The sequence below is a fragment of the Bos grunniens genome, chromosome 9 (assembly GCF_055505025.1).
Source record: "Bos grunniens cultivar Pamir isolate PY7600 chromosome 9, Bosgru_T2T1.0, whole genome shotgun sequence".
In the NCBI taxonomy this organism is placed as follows: Eukaryota; Metazoa; Chordata; class Mammalia; order Artiodactyla; family Bovidae; genus Bos; species Bos grunniens.
Window position 1 is genome coordinate 82534967 of NC_141173.1, and position 17118 is coordinate 82552084.

Here is a 17118-nt window from a genome sequence, read left to right on the forward strand (position 1 = left end):
ACTTTCTGTTGTAGTTTTCCTAATGTTTGCACCTTGGCAACCAGAAAACCTTTTAGATCAGTGGGACCAGCTCATTTGGGGCTGAGCTGGGTCAAGAAAGGTGGGCAGGAAGGCACTGAAGGCCACTTCCTTGTGTACACCTTCTAGAGAATCTCTGGCTTCCACGTCCTGCCTCTCTCCTGACCAGTTTGTAGACTTGAGCCTTCAAGTGAACTTAGACCTTCATCTCATTTAGGATCCATGGCTTCACGTTGGTAGGTCTTGGGAAGGAATGACTATCTCTGAACATCTTCAAAGGCCACTTTCTATATAATTGCAGTGCACTTTGCTCGTCCTACTGTGAATGAAATGATAGCTTTTTCAGGGCTTCAGGAGAGCAGTACTGGGCCCGGGACTTGTCTACGACTAGCACAGACCAACAAGCAGGTCCCTAACATTCCGGTGTGTGATGCTGTCCTTTAACCACCCCTTACCTTCTGTGGTGGTGCTTCCCAAGCCTTCCTTGCATCCATCACCATTTCTTGTCTTGTCCTTCAAAAATTATTCATTCTCTGTTCTATTTATGTAAAAAAAAGTTATTTATATTTTATTCTATCTGTATCTATCTTCAAAAATTATTAATTCTACACTTGCAGAGTAGCATATGTTGGCTGCTAACTTAAGCAGATAAATAAAGCTCAACTCCATACTAGTCAACTCGTGTACTTTCCTTGTGTCACATAAGGTGGTAACCTGATTGTAATGCATACATCTTAAAGGAATTAGCCTTTTAAACAAATACTTATGGTTTTGTGGGGTTTTATCTAATTGATAAATCTACAGGACATTATAAAAATGTTGGAAAATAGAGAAGAGCACAAGGAAGTAATTAAAGTGATTTATATTTCCACAATTTGAAGAAAACTACATTTTGATGAAAGCTGAGCACCAAAGAATTGATGCTTTTGAATTGTGGTGTTGGAGAAGACTCTTGAGAGTCTCTTGGACTGCAAGGAGGTCCAACCAGTCCATTCTGAAGGAGATCAGCCCTGGGATTTCTTTGGAAGGAATGATGCTAAAGCTGAAACTCCAGTACTTTGGCCACCTCATGCGAAGAGTTGACTCATTGGAAAAGACTGATGCTGGGAGGGATTGGGGGCAGGAGGAAAAGGGGACGACAGAGGATGAGATGGCTGGATGGCATCACTGACTCGATGGACGTGAGTTTGAGTGAATTCCAGGAGTTAGTGATGAACAGGGAGGCCTGGCGTGCTGCAATTCATGGGGTCGCAAAGAGTTGGACACAACTGAGCGACTGAACTGAACTGAACATTTTGATGTGTATTATTCAAGCCTTTATTTCAAGACGTTTGCATGACAGCACTGCTCATTCTCTTCCCTTTACAGATTTTTTTCTATCTAAAATGATATTTATGCTTTTCATCCCATTAGATAGCCTTCTAAACTCTGTGATTATGTAGCCATCACTATCTCATTTTTGCACCTTTAAATTATTTTTGAATTCCTGTGAAAACTGTGGTGATGAAAATATTTACAATGATTAGCTTCATATAACTCTGAATATATGCTTAGAATAAATGTACCTAAAACAAGAACACATTTTAAAAGTTTTTAATACATATTATTCAACTGCCCTTCATCCTGCCCTGTGGCATGAAGGATCTTAGTTCTCCAACCAAAGATTGAACCCAAGCCCCCTGCACTGGGAGTTCAAATCTCAACCACTGGACTGCCAAAGAGGTCCCTAAATTATTATTTTTTTAAAATTCTTGCCAGCTTGATGACCAAAATAAATTTCAATGGTTTAACTTGCATTTCCTTGTTTTGATAGTAAAGTCCCTCATGCCTCACTTTTTTACACCTGCTGGAAATAATTGAAGGTAGTGATTAAGCAGGGCCACTCTAGAGCTGGACTAGTCACTTACTTGTGACCTTGGGTATGTTCCTTCATCTCCCTAAACTCACCAACTCTGATAATGACAATACCTACTTCATGAAGTCTGTATGAAGATTAAAGACAGTATCACGTGAGAAGTGCTTAGAACATGCTTACTGGCATTACAATAAGTACCTGATACCTACTAACTATCTCCATGTTCTCTGGCACTTATATTTCTTCTTATATGAATTGCCTTCTCATTGTCTTTGCTAGGGCAAGTGGTTTTTCTATTGGTTTTTTTTTTTTTTTGGAGGGGCAAGAGTTTTTAATATAGTAAGTATGTTAACTCATTATCTACTATATATTGCAATCCCCTCACCCCCACCAACTTGTGCTTTGTCTTTAAATTTTATTCAAAATGAGGAAATATTTAGGTATCAGGTAATTCAGGCCAGGGAAGGCATAGTTTTGGTCCAGCCTGGTTCTTTTTTCTGCCTCTCAACTGTGCTTCTTGGAGTCACTTTCCCCTCAGTGAGAAGGTCTGGTATTGATCTTTGTCATCAGAAAGCAGAAATGGCATTTTAAGCAGGTAACTTGTTGTATTAAAAATCACCACTATGGAATAAAACTTTGCTTAATTTATGTAACTAATGGTCATGGCAGATGGGAATCCATGGTTAATATTTCACCATTTTCCATTTATCACTGAATCCAAGTTGTCAGCATTCCATTAGTGGTGTTGTGAAATTAATTACTTCAAATTGAGGGAAGCTTTTGAGATCAAGATCCCTGATAGATTGAGTAGCCATTAAATGCTACTACTTTTCTCCTGTTTCCTGCAAATTATATAATAGAAAGAAATCTTTCTATTTGTATAGAAAGATCTTGTATAAAAGAGCAAAATGTTCATTATTTTGGCATATATACAGTATTAATAATGAAAGTTTTTCACTTCACTGGAAAAAATATGGACACACAGAACATTATTTTGCCTTGCTAAACAGGGAATTGATCAGAACCACCCTTATAAAAGCATGGAAATTCTGCTTGAGCTGCCAACTTATTTCAAAAAGCTATTAGAAATGGGCAAATATTGCTGCTGTGTGATGGGTATATGGGAGTGTGTTATATTATTGCTAGTAGGCTTGTGTACGATTGAAATTTTCCATATAAAACTTTTTTAAAAAAGCAGTTTTGTTAACAACATTTACCACTAGCGATATTGGGAAAAATTGAACGTCTTTTACTTCTGATTCTTCCTTTGGCTTTTGCCATGTGATTCCCACATAGATAAATATCTTCTTTCTGCTCACTCCTCCTACTTATTAAAATCACATCAGTCAGTCAGTGAAAGTCGCTCAGTCATGTCCGACTCTTTGCGACCCATGGACTATACACTCCATGGAACTCTCCAGGCCAGAATACTGGAGTGGGTAGCCTTTCCCTTCTCCAGAGGATCTTCTCAACCTAGGGATGGAACCCAGGTCTCCCGCACTGCAGGCGGATTTTTTACCAGCTGAGCCACACTTAACTATTTCCTGATCTCTTTTACTCAATATCGTTCATTAGCTTGTATTTGGGGATTTTGCCCCAAAATATTTTTAAGCACTGAGTCTCAAACAAATACTCAAATTAAAGTATGTATTGGTAATATTGGGCATGCTGCTGCTGCTGCTGCTGCTGCTGCTAAGTCGCTTCAGTCGTGTCCAACTCTGACCCCTGAGACGGCAGCCCACCAGGCTCCCCCGTCCCTGGGATTCTCCAGGCAAGAATACTGGAGTGGGTTGCCATTTCCTTCTCCAGTGCATGAAAGTGAAAAGTAAAAGTCAAGTCGCTCAGTCGTGTCCAACTCTTAGCGACCCCATGGACTGCAACCTACCAGGCTCCTTCGTCCATGGGATTTTCCAGGCAAGAGTACTGGAGTGGGGTGCCATTGCCTTCTCCGGATATTGGGCATGAGAGCAAGGAAATTTCAACTTCCAAATTTTATACTTCCTTATTAGATTTTGATCTTTGTTCATTTTGTTGTTTTACTTTAAGCAGGTTCAACTTTTATGTTTTTAAGATAAAAAATTAAACCATGATTTATATCATTAAAAAATTGTTATGATATACAAGACTGAAGATGCTCACCAGTGCTGAAATAGACACAGAATAGACAACACTTAGAGTTGGTCTCAAAGCTTATAAATTGACTATCCTTATTTAACAATCTTTTTTTTTTTTTTGCTTCTTATTGGCCTTTATTTTTCTGCAAGTAGACTGAGGCTATCTGATTGCTTGAACTTTGATAAGTAAAGCAACATTTTCAGGTGATGGATACTACATATGCTATAAGTTTAAATCAAGAGATAACAACAATAAATAGTGGTAAATAAAAACTGTTAGATGTCTCAACAGTAAATAGTAAAATACAGAAATTATTTAAATAAGAAAATAAATAAAATGCAGAAAAAGATCCAAAAAATATTCTGAAACTCAAGGCAGAAATTCGTCATTAATGTTTTTTTTTTTATAAGTATGTATTTTACTTATTTAACAATCTTTATCTTTGCTAAGGGGATCTCAGGTGGCACTAGTGGTAAAGAACCTACCTGCCAATGCAGGAAACATAAGAAATGTGCGATCAATCCATGGGTCGGGACGATCACCTGGAGAAGGGCATAGAAACCCACTCCAGTATGCTTGCCTGGAGAATCCTATGGACAGAGGAGGCTGGTGGACCACAGTCCATAGGGTCGCAGATTCCCACAGGATTCAAGTGGATTAGCATGCACGCACACATACATATAGAAAGGACTTCCCTAGTGGCTCAGTGGTAAAGATTCCACCTGCCAATGCAGGAGATGCCGGTTCATATCTTCCTGTGTGGGGAGGATGCACTGGAGGAGGAAATGGCAACCCACTCCAGTATTCTTGCCTGGGAAATCCCATGGACAGAGAAGCCTGGCAGGCAGTGACTTAGGGGCTAAAACAATGAAGAATGAAGAGGCTGGGCCAAAGCGGGAAAGACCCTCTTTGTGGATGTGTCTGGTGGTGAAAGTAAAGTCCCTTGCTGTAAACAACAATGTTGCATAAGAACTGCAGATACCTACAAGCTATAAAACACAAAGGTGACTCCCAGTCACATCAGTCCTTCACTCATATGTTTTGAACCATTTAGATCCTGTAGTGCATTTGTTACCTACACCCAGGAGTAAAGAATTGAGAGTGATGAGCAGTGAGCGGAACATCTATTTTAATCTTTAATTCTCTCAATGCAAATACTTTGACTCTCGCTAGAGGAATTTAACCTCCATGTTTCTATTTGCAGGCAAAATGAAGGACCGACTAGGAGAACTCGTGGAGTTAACCAAGCAGTTTGACCAGCAGTTCCCAGACGACGACGACGATTTTGACTCGCCTCACGAGGACATCGTGTTCGAGACCGACCACATCCTGGAATCCTTGTACCGAGACATCCAAGACCTTCAGGAGGAAAACCAGCACCTGATTGCCGACGTGAGGCGGCTGGGAAAGCAGAACACCCGCTTCCTCACGTCCATGCGGCGCCTCAGCAGCATCAAGCGGGACACCAACTCCATCGGCAAGGACATCAAGGCCCGGGGCGAGAGCATTAACCGCAAGCTGGGCGCCATGAAGGCGCTGAGCGAGCAGGCGGAAGTCCAGCACGGCGCGCACTCTGCCGTGGCGCGCATCGCGCGTGCGCAGTACAGCGCGCTCGCCTGCATCTTCCAGGCCGCCATGCACGAGTACAACTGCGCCGAGATGAAGCAACGCGAGAATTGCAAGATCCGCATCCAGCGCCAGCTGGAGATCATGGGCAAGGACGTGTCGGGCGACGAGATCGAGGACATGTTCGAACAGGGCAAGTGGGACGTGTTCTCCGAGAACCTGCTGGCCGACGTGAAGGGCGCACGGGCGGCTCTCAACGAGATCGAGAGCCGCCACCGGGAACTGCTGCAGCTGGAGGGCCGCATCCGCGACCTGCACGACCTCTTTCTGCAGATGGCCCTGCTCGTGGAGCAGCAGGCGGACACCCTGGACGTCATCGAGTTCAACGTGCAGAAGACCGTCGAATACACCGGGCAGGCCAAGGTGCAGGTGCGCAAGGCTGTGCAGTACAAGAAGAAGAACCCCTGCCGGACAATCTGCTGTTTCTGCTGCCCCTGCCTCAACTAGCAAGTGGCCCCGGGCCGCCACACCACCATCCCCGAGCGGGATGGACGAGGAAGCACTCTGGGGGTAGATTTTGAGGCCATCTGTCCTCGGGTGAGTTGCGCTAATCACTATGGACCTGAGCCCTTAGAGAAAGGAAAAAAAGGAAAAACACGAGGTGCAAGAATTCCAGCCCAGCTCGTACTTGGAACAAGGGTGGATCCCACCCGCTGATTCTTCAGTCACGACAGATGCCACCTGAAGTTTTCTGAGGTCGTTTAAAGGGCACATAACACCCTTGCCTCTTAAAGGAAGCCACATAAGGAACTGCCGTTGTGACTTAACTCTACGGTAGATGTCCAAGGCATGTTTGTACATGAACCTCTAGCCGGAAGTCAATTCTGGATCGGCTCACAGTATGAACTTGTCATCAAAATTCCAGTTCGTTTACCTTATCCTGAAAGTACCTCGGTTCTATTCCTTTTCGAGTGAAACTGACCTTGGGAAAAACTGCACATCTTCCATTTCTGAGTCTTCCTCTGGTTTATGCTGTGCTATCCCCATCTAAATGTATATCTTCTGCTCATGTCCTCTACTTACTAAAATCACATTTAACACTTATTTCCTTACGTCTTTACTTTCAGTATCTTCCATCAGAATACATTATGGGATATTTTTTCCCCAAAAGTTTTTTGAGCACTCAATATTGAACAAGCACTCAAATTGAAGTATGTACATCACATTATATATATTTTTCATAAAAATAATTTAAAATTTATCTTTTTACTTGATAATTATGAAATACACTTATATGTAAATGTAAAGTGCCAATATTTACTAATGTATGTACATAATGACCAGTTGGTTTAGCTTTACCTTTGTAAATATATAAATATCAAGAAAAACATTTTTACTGTGTTGATGTTGGTTTGCTTGTTTTGAGTTTATCTTGCTCCTGTCTGCATCTCCGTAGTTCAGTTTGGATCAAAACCACCTGTTTATTTTGAGTTGGTTGGTTATGGTGGTAAAGAACAGATATAAAATGCTGAAAATGCATACAGAGTTAGAAATATTAAAAAAAAAAAAGGTCAGAAATAATTACTTTTGTTTTACTGTGACCCATTCCTTTCATGCATTGAAATGTAATTTAAAATAGGGATTCCCTGATGGCTCAGAGGTTAAAGCGTCTGCCTACAATGCGGGAAACCTGGGTTCTATCCCTGGGTCAAGAAGATGCCCTGGAGAAGGAAATGGCAACCCACTCCAGTATTCTTGCCTGGAGAATGCCATGGACGGGGTCGCAAAGAGTTGGACACAACTGAGTGAATAGTCTTGTTTTTCAAGTTAAATAAACATTACATTATAAGCATGCTTTTTATGTATTTGTGTCCTGACCATTTAAATCTTTATCTAACTTTTCAATTATTGTTCTAAAAATTCTTCTACCACCTTGTTTGAGGCTGCAGCTGGTGAATGGACCTCTGAATGGGGGTGAGGGGGATGAAAAAGAATTCACACAGGGATGTGTTGCTTTCTCTCCTGAGTTATTAGTAATAGTTTAGCAAAATCATCATGTTTCGGAGATTTGGTTTCGTTTGCAAACTTTGTAATATCCTTACCTACACTCACCATGTTTCCTGTCTTTTTTATGAATCAACTCTGAACTCTTTCTACTCATTGTTTAATAGATAAGAGGGTTTATTCAGTGGTCATTATTCTCAGGTGCTTCAGACAGTGAAATTTTAAAAGGAGTAGAAAGAATAGCTGAACTCTTTGGAACTCACTAACTAATCTGCTTATGACCATGAAATCTAGCCCTGCTCCTAATTTTAATTTCATGGTTAATATGAGAATTGTGGAAACCAAGTCCCACTGGATTCTTCTTAGACTTCTCCCAATTCTTTCTCAGCTAATTCCAGGGATGATATGTTTCACCTTTCACCTAATTCCCTTTCTCTAAAAAAAAAAAAAGTTCACACAGCTCCATTACTAAGTCTTCCATGGTAGTGAAGAGATAACTGGGAATACAGGACATGGGCTATTACTAGTTTCCATAAAAGAGAATACTTCCTGAGTTTACCCCATAATGCATTTTCTTTGTTTGGAACCATTCATGAAAGTCAAGGAGTTTGCTGGTTCTGGGTATTTTTAAATTTTTCACATTGTAAAGTTAGGTAAAAATTTCACTTTAATATACTCAGAGATTTGTGAACTGTTGCTTATTGAAAAGGCAAGCATTTCTCTTCCTGCTCTTCAGTAACTATCCAACTGTGGCATAGCAGAAAAGAACACAGATTCAGGACACACTCTCTGGGTTTAAATCATGACTTTGCCACACACCAGCCATATGACTTGTGCCTGTTTCCTCATCTGTAAAAAGGATATGATAGAACCCACCTCCTAAAGTTGTTGGAAGAAGTAAATGACTAAATATGTAAAGGTACTTAGGATAGTGCCTGGCACATGCTAAGTACTATATTCATTATTGTTATTGCATAACTTTCTTGTAGACTGATAGAGCTGCTATTAATTAATAGCTATTAACTTCTGAGGAAAAATACATGCTTATAAGGGCTTCCCTGGTGGCTCAGACAGTAAAGAATCTGCCTGCAATGCAGGAGACCTGAGTTCAATCCCTGGGTTGGGAAGATCCCCTGGATAAAGGAGTGGCTACCCACTCCAATATTCTTGCCTGGAGAATTCCATGTACAGAGGAGCCTGGTGGACTACAAAACCATGGGGTCATGATGAGCTGGACACAACTGAGCAAATAACACTTAAACTTCCATTCTTCTGTTAATAATCTTTAATAAAATAGAAGAAACCAAGACCTTATCTTTTTTGAATATTAGGGTTTAAATTTTTTTTTTTTTACAATGAAAGAGCTGTTTTCACAGTGGCATTTCATGCTTCTTATATTCAAGTATGTTACGAAGATGAAATAAGATGTTCCACTCCAAAAAAGTTAAGCAGGAAGCAGCTGTTCTGCTCCATGTGACAAGTGCTTTCCCCTGATCCTTCCAAGCTATGAGTCAGAAAGTCCCAGAAGTTCAGCTGTGGAGGCCAGATCACAATAGACCAAAGACTCTTCCCATATCCCACCCTATTTCTTCAAAGCCCTTCCTGGCTCTGACTGCCCTGCCTTGGGGTGGGTGAAATGCTGGCTTTTTCCTTAAGAAAGGGGGCTCCAGTGCCACGAATGGGTGCTGAGAGTGGGGTTTACCTCATCCTGTGATGCTCACTTGGTAAACTCTGAAAGTTGCCTGTGGGTAAGAAGCAGACTTTGAGGCAAACCTGGTCACTACGTCACCTAGGTACAAAATGAAAGAACCAATCACAAAGAACAATAGATCCTTCAGGGGCTGAAGGTAAAATCTTTTACAGCTATTTTTAAAAACCTTTTTCCTTTAAAAGGTTTGGCTGCACCAGGCCTTAGTTGCAGCACACAGGATCTAGTTCCCTGACCAGGGATTGAACCCAGGCCCCCTACATTTGGAGTACAAAGTCTTAGCCACTGGACCACAAGGGAAGTCCCTTAAAGCTATTTTTTTTTTAACTTTTATATTTTACTTTTTTTAAATTAGAGGCTAATTACAATATTATGATGGTTTTTGTCATACATCAACATGAATCAGTCATGGGTATACATATGTGCCCTCCCTCTTGAACTTCCCTTCCATTGTCCTTCCCATTCCATCCCTCTGGGTTGTCACAGCACTGGGTTTGGGTTCCCTGCAGCATATACTGGACTTCCACTGGCTATCAGTTTTACATATGGCAATGCATAGGTTTCAATGCTATTCTCTCATACCATCCCACCTTCTTCCCCTCACCGTGCCCTACCCCCGCCAGCTTAAAGCTATTTTAACATATGAAGAGATTCCGAACTAGCCAAAAGCCACAGACTTTAGGTGGTGACAACTCCAGAAATGTAAATAATAGGAAAGACGGTCACCTTGGATGCATCAGTATCCAGGATAAAAAGAGTTAGAATTTTAAAAAAGCTGATCAATAACATTAAAATGTTTGAACTGTGACATCACAAGAGTTAGTGTATAGTCTTTCAAGATAACAACTTGGAAAGAGAATAGGGTTCTTCTTGTGTCGATGCTTTATATATTCTTGAAAACGGTTCCAATGCTTTGTAGTTAAATGTCACATGCCAAGATTTTTCAGGCTCTACAGTATAAACTTGCTATCTTGACAGGCAACTACCGAATATTGTACATAGCTTAAAAATAATAGGGTGCCAGTAGTCTTGGTTTGTCTGTATAAATTTTGCCATTCTACTTTCTATTAATACTATCAGAACTCTGTCTTCAAAATATGAAAGGTAAATATTAATCGATAAAATGAGAACCTAATGCATAGCAGAGGAAACTCAGTGATCTGTGGTGACCTAAATGGAAAGGAAATCCAAAAAGGGGGATATATGTATATGTATGACTGATCCACTTTGCTGTACGGCAGAAACTAACACAGCAGTGTTGCTGTAAGCAGCTCTACTCCAGTTTAAAAAAATACGGAAGGTATCTCAAACTGCAGCATGCAAGTCTCTCATTTGTAATCAAGGTGATGGTTTGAAACATGCAGTCCATTCTAAAGGAGATCAGCCCTGGGTGTTCTTTGGAGGAATGATGCTAAAGCTGAAACTCCAGTACTTTGGCCATCTCATGCGAAGAGCTGACTCATTGGAAAAGACTCTGATGCTAGGAGGGATTGGGGGCAGGAGGAGAAGGGGATGACAGATGAGATGGCTGGATGGCATCACTGACTCAATGGACGTAAGTTTGAGTGAACTCTGGGAGTTGGTGATGGACAGGGAGGCCTGGCGTGCTGCGATTCATGGGGTCGCAAAGAGCCCGACACGACTGAGCGACTGAACTGAACTGAACTGAACAGTTGACTTACTTTTGATAGCAGAATTAAAAATCATTGGAATTAATAAAATAAGACTATTAGAAATGGAAAATAAATAAGATCTAGAATGTAACTACACCATCATGTAAAAATTAAGCATCTTTATTAGCAACATGTGTTATGAAGAATGAACAAGATATCTTTATACACATAACAATGTGCTGTGTGTAGTCGCTCAGTCGTGTCTGACTCTTTGGGACCGCCTGGGCTGTAGCCCACCAGGCTCCTCTGTTCATGGGATTCTCCAGGCAAGAATACTGGAGTGGGTTTCCATACCCTCCTCCAGGGGATCTTCCCAACCCAGGGATCAAACCCAGGTCTCCCACATTGCAGGTGGATTCTTTACCGTCTGAGTCATCAGGAAAGGCCCATAACAACATCTGTTGGCATAACACCTTTTTTTTTGGCTGCGCACCTGGGAGGTTTGATCCCCAATCAGGGATCAAACACAGGCCCTAGCAGTGAAAGCTCAGAATCCTAACCACTAGGCCACCAGGAAACTCCCCTATAAAATTCTTTGATTTCATTATTTTCATGACAATTCTGTGAAGTAATATTACCTTCCCTTTTTTTTTTAAAGTGGAAACTAAGAAGCAGTCCTATGCTGGGTGCTGGGCCCAGAGTAGGGGCAGTGTCCTGGGAGCAGGGGTAGGTCTTGGTGAGAGGAAGACAGACAGGACTGGAGAAAAAGCTACTTGGGGAGAAGCAGATCATCCAAGAGAATGGTCAGTCCAAAAGACTTCATGGAGAGAGAATGAAAGTCTGTCTCAGGGACTGAAGTCGGCAGAATTGGGGTCAAATTGGGACCAGGAAGACTCTGTACCTTATTAAAGGTACAGACTAAGGTGGGCTGCAAAGAAAGCTATAAAACTGTTTTAAATTTCAGTTTTAAGAAGGGATTTTTTTTTCTTTTTTATTCTTTCAGCCAAACAAAGATTATTTTCAAAATTGTGCACAAGGGCTTCCCTGGTGGTCCAGGGATTAAAAATCCACCTGCCAATGCAGGGGACGTGGGTTCACTCCCCGTCCAGGAAGATTCCACGTGCCGCGGAGCCACTAAGTTCACTTGCCACAGCTACTGAGCCCAGGTGCTGCAACTCCTGAAGCCTGCGCCCTAGGGCCGAGCTCCCCCGAAAGAGAAGCCGCTCAATGAGAAGCCCACGCACCACAATTAGAGAGTAGTTCCTGCTCGCTGCAACTAGAGAAACGCCCGCACAGCAGCAAAGACCCAGCACAGCCAAAAGTCAATGAAATAAATAAATTTTTTTAAAATTGTGGACAAAATATGTTGGCTCAGGTTTCAGCTATCCATATTCCTCTCTCATATGGCATCTAGTGGGGTCATTTACACAAGATACTAGTGTAAAAATCTGGTCATAAAAGGCTGTATTTCAGGGCAGTGGCTTTGGGCATCAGTCCTAAACTGTCCGCAGTCACTGAGGTCTTTTTGTGAGGCTGCCCTGAGATGCGTCAGTCCATTTTCCTAAGTATGCCAGGCTATATCCACATCCCAATACAGATTCCTTAGAGATCCATAATACTTGTCCAGTACAAAAATGTTCAGCTGCAGGCGGATTGAGCAGAGAAATAACTGGCAAGGCCATTCCTTCTCCTGCAGTAGTTGAAGATCAAGGAGAGATCGGAGGACCCCAAACTGCCCATCCTTTGAGCTGTGAGCTTTTCTGGGCTATGAGGCCTCACTCTCCACCTTTGGAAACCATCCTGGCAGAACTACTGTTAACGTTCTCCCAGCTGCCAGCAGCTGGTGCTCCAACACTTTCAAAAGACGGTTTGGGACCAAATCAAGGAAAGAATCTCCAGCGGGTAGAGGATATAGGAGGAATGTCACCCCTAGATAAAAAGAAATGATTTAGCCTGCACGTGACAAAACAGGAATTTCTCTTGCAGCGAGACATGTTTAACTAGTTCATTCTTTCGCCCTGCCCTGTGGTTTACCCTGGTCTAAAGCACCCTTAAAAGGGAACAGATGAGGTTACAGAGCCTCTCTTTCGTGATTTTCATCGCACTTGATAATCCAGTTCATGGAAGAAACCTGTCAAACAAGAAATGTTACTGGGTGGCAAGATGTTAAAACAGGCACCAGCGCAGGAGAAAGTAACACCGTCTGGGATATGAAACAAAGTACCTATTCTTTCAATGCTGGGACTCCTCAGTAGGAGAGCTTCTTGGGTTTGGCACCCTGCCTTGGGTCTTATCAATACATGAATAATTTTGCAACAAGTGTTCATTTCCAAAAAGAAACCACAGCTTTATTAGCAAAAGTTGCATCCCTTCTCACTGATAAGAATTTCAGTGTTATATTAAATATGACTGGCAGAGCATACCGGGGAATATAAAAACGATGACGAGAAATCCTTTCCTTCTTGATAAGAGACAAGAGGCTTAAAATCAATATGTTTGGAAGGAATGGTGTGAATGAATTTGATATTTAAAATAGGAAGAAGGAAGGACGACCTGTTCCTAAAATCAGAAAGCAAGAGAACCCTGGATACCCTAAAGGGAGGAGGATCAGGGGACATGATGAAGTGGAAAGAAGTTGAAAGGGGAAGATGAATATACAAACGTAGAGTTTTCAGTGAATTAACCTGATTGATTTTCATCTGTGTGCTAAGAAATAGAAATTGTGAGCAAATGACTTACTTGGCTGATGTGTCAACAGGGACAATGGTTTCAACTAGATGTTGGCAGGTTGTCTTCTTTTTTTCTCCTCTGTGTATGCCCTGTGAGTATAATTTGGTTACATTATGTACTATAACATTCTAGAGTATAATTTTGTTTGGACCTAACCTAAATTCAGTGTAGTAAGTGGGTTGAAAATTTTGGAAATTTTTCTTAACACCTAAAGGCTTCTATAAATTTCTGATAACTCAGAGTCTTTATACTCACTTGCATATTAATTTATTTTCCTTTCACATTTTTTATAAAACAAAAATGAAAAAACTGTGCCTCAAAGTTTGATAAAATATGATTGTCACTACTCTCTTCATCCTACTATTACATTTTTCTTTAACAATAAATAAAACTGGGAGAGGCTGATGCCATTAATTCCATTTAGTCTATTGTTTCTTCACCTGGCCTGCTTTTTTATTCAGAAGAAAATGTATATGTATGTATATATGTAATAAAATGTATAATATATACATATATATATATTTCCCTTTTCAAAATTTTTGCAACACTTAAAAACAAAATAAATACTACACTTTACACCTTAAACAGTAACTCCTCGGATTAAAGGTGCATCATGTAGCAACTGAACAACTGAATTACCTTCTTAAAAAATATTGCTAAAATAAAACAAAACAAAGGAAATATTTATGCATTCAGATTTATATTACCATTTCCTCTGATTTATTTGACTGGAAAAACAAGCTGTGGTCTGTCAATGTCCACATGCTCTTGTGGGCTTAGTAGACAGTGTTTGCCTTCTCCATAGCTATACTACATAGCTAAATTATCAAATGAGTAAGGCAACTAAGAATAAAGGGGGAGGGAAGTGACTGCTCCCCAGTGCTTGGCAGCATAAAAACACAGAGGTGCCACATATATTTTTCAGAGTAGTGGGTCAAATGAGTTTGCCTACACACTGTCATGTGAAATGGCCAAGGGAGTGTACCCTTGACTCTCTCCTCTCTCTACCTTCTTTGTAGATGACTGCATCCATCCCATGGCTTCACTGCTTTATGGTGATAATTCTCAAACCTTTGTGGAGAGAAGACTGCTCACTGATGCCCCCAGCATCTCTCTTGAGTTTGCCTGACAAGGAGGAAATGTACAGTTTTAAGTGCACTCAAGGTGTCCTGGTGCCATCAGCATGAGTGGCTCATCTCCCTGGGCAGGTGGCCCCCAAGTCAGACTCTTCTAGTTGCAAGACCACTCTTATGCTCACCTTTGGAAAATACTGGTTTTGAGTAGCAAGGGTGAGCTCATAATGACCGCACCGGGTCCTGCCCAAGGATATCCTGGGATCACTAGATATGACACCATGGCATCTCCCTCCCGCCAGCCTGTGGTTCTGCCTGCACCATGGGACACTCAGACGTTTGCCTGAGCCATTCACTCAATAATCTATATCTTAAGCCTGGACTTGTCGCCTGAACTGCAGACTTTTATATCCTACTGTCTACTTGAATTCCCTTCCTGAATGTCCCACAGATTCCTCAAACTCAGCTCTTTCTTCCTCCTCCGATGGACCTCCTTCAGTTAATGGAATCATCACCCTCCCAGATATCCCAGGCAAAACATCAGAATTGCTTTCATTCAATTCTGTCCCCTCTGTCCACAACCAAAAAAAAAAAAAAAAAATTAAAGAATTGCTGTGTATACTTTTTGAAAAAAGATGAATATTTGTGGGTTATTATGTGGTTAATGTGGGCTTCCCTGGTGACTCAGTTGGTAAAAAATCTGCCTACAATGTGGGAGACATTTGATCCCAATGTTTGATCCCTGGGTTGGGAAGATCTCCTGGAAGAGGGCATGGCAAACCACTCCAGTATTCTTGCCTGGAGAATCCCCATGGCCAGAGGAGCCTGGTGGGCTGCATTCCATAGGGTCGCAAAGAGTTGGACATGACTGAGAGACTAACCACACATACATGTGGTTAATTTAATCCAAAATGCACATGAGATACTTGAACTCTAAAAGCACCTACAATTTTCTGTCTGGATTTTTCTAAGTGACCCAACAAGAAAGTTTCACATCTCAGGAATTGTGTTTTGATTTATATTTAAGTTTATATAGGGGCTTCCCTGGCTGCTTAGAAAGTAAAGAATCTGCCTGTAATGCAGGAGACCCCAGGTTCCATCCCTGGGTTGGGGAATCCCCTGGAGAAGGGGATGGCAACCCACTCCAGTATTCTTGCCTGGAGAATTCCATGGACAAAGGAGTCTGGTGGGCTACAGTCTCTGGGGTCACAAAGAGTTAGACAAGACTGACTAATACTTTAAGTTTATACAACCATCAATGTGGTTGTTCATTCAATAACTGTCTATTAAGTGCAGAGCTGATATTACTTAATTCTGGTCTAAACTTGCATATCTATTTCTTTCAAATACATAAGTTGCCTAGCACCAGCTTCTTGCAGATCTGTCATCCCAGCATAACTTTTAATAGCTTCTCCTTTCACTTTCACAAGTGTCTGAGTGTGGATGATAATTGTATGGTCACCCAACATATATCTGATGTGTAATTTGGGTGTCCTTTTGTACATTTTCTAAGTTCACTGCGCCCTTTAATATCTAGCCAATATAGTCTGAGTCCCCATTGTGAGTGGCTGCAGGAAGACTCTACTCTTTGTTAGACTGTCCCTCTCCTTGTTGTAAGACCATGGGGACAGAGGATATGGCCTGTCTCACTGCCACTTCCTGACTCTGTATTTCCTACTTGCTAAAAACAGAAAGTAAAATAAATACCCCTAAAAAAATTAAGTATAATAATGCAAAGAAGAGAGAAAATTAAGAAAAACTAAAATGTTAAAATCCAAATAGAGGTTAAAATAGAAATATCATGACAAGTGAACTATAGCAAGATAAAATAACTAGATGTAACTATAAACTAAAAATTAAAAGCTAAATAAAATAAAATAAAAGCTTAAATATAGATTAAGAAAAAAATCTAAACTAAGACTAAATATAACTTCAATCAGATATAAAAACAATAATACTTTTAAAGGCAATGCAAATAAAGGCAAAGTAAGGAAACAGTGTCAGACTTTATTTTGGGGGGCTCCAAAATCACTGCAGATGGTGATTGCAGCCATGAAATTAAAAGACTCTTACTCCTTGGAAGGAAAGTTATGACCAACCTAGATAGCATATTCAAAAGCAGAGACATTACTTTGCTAACAAAGGTCTGTCTAGTCAAGGCTATGGTTTTTCCAGTAGTCATGTATGGATGTGAGAGTTGGCCTATGAAGAAAGCTGAGCGCCAAAGAATTGATGCTTTTGAACTGTGGTGTTGGAGAAGACTCTTGAGAGTCCCTTGGACTGCAAGGAGATCCAAGCAGTCCATCCTAAAAGAGATCAGTCCTGGGTGTTCATTGGAAGGAATGATGCTAAAGCTGAAACTCCAATATTTTGGCCACCTCACGCAAAGAGTTGACTCATTGGAAAAGACTCTAATGCTGGGAGGGGTTGGGGGCA

General features: G+C 41.1%; 1 protein-coding gene across 3 annotated transcripts in view; it reads left to right on the forward strand.

Annotated features, from left to right (window-relative positions):
• Positions 1-7406, forward strand: part of STX11 (syntaxin 11) — a 50579-nt gene extending 43173 nt beyond the window's left edge. For 2 of the 3 annotated variants that reach the window (XM_086318191.1, XM_086318190.1), the window contains exon 2: positions 5193-6944. In XM_086318191.1, coding sequence (XP_086174317.1) covers positions 5198-6061 — 864 coding nt within the window. In that variant the 5' untranslated portion in view covers positions 5193-5197 and the 3' untranslated portion in view covers positions 6062-6944. Of the gene's footprint in view, positions 1-5192 lie in introns of all 3 variants that reach the window. The other variant, XM_086318189.1, reaches the window with a different exon arrangement.
• The last annotated feature ends 9712 nt before the right edge of the window (positions 7407-17118 follow it).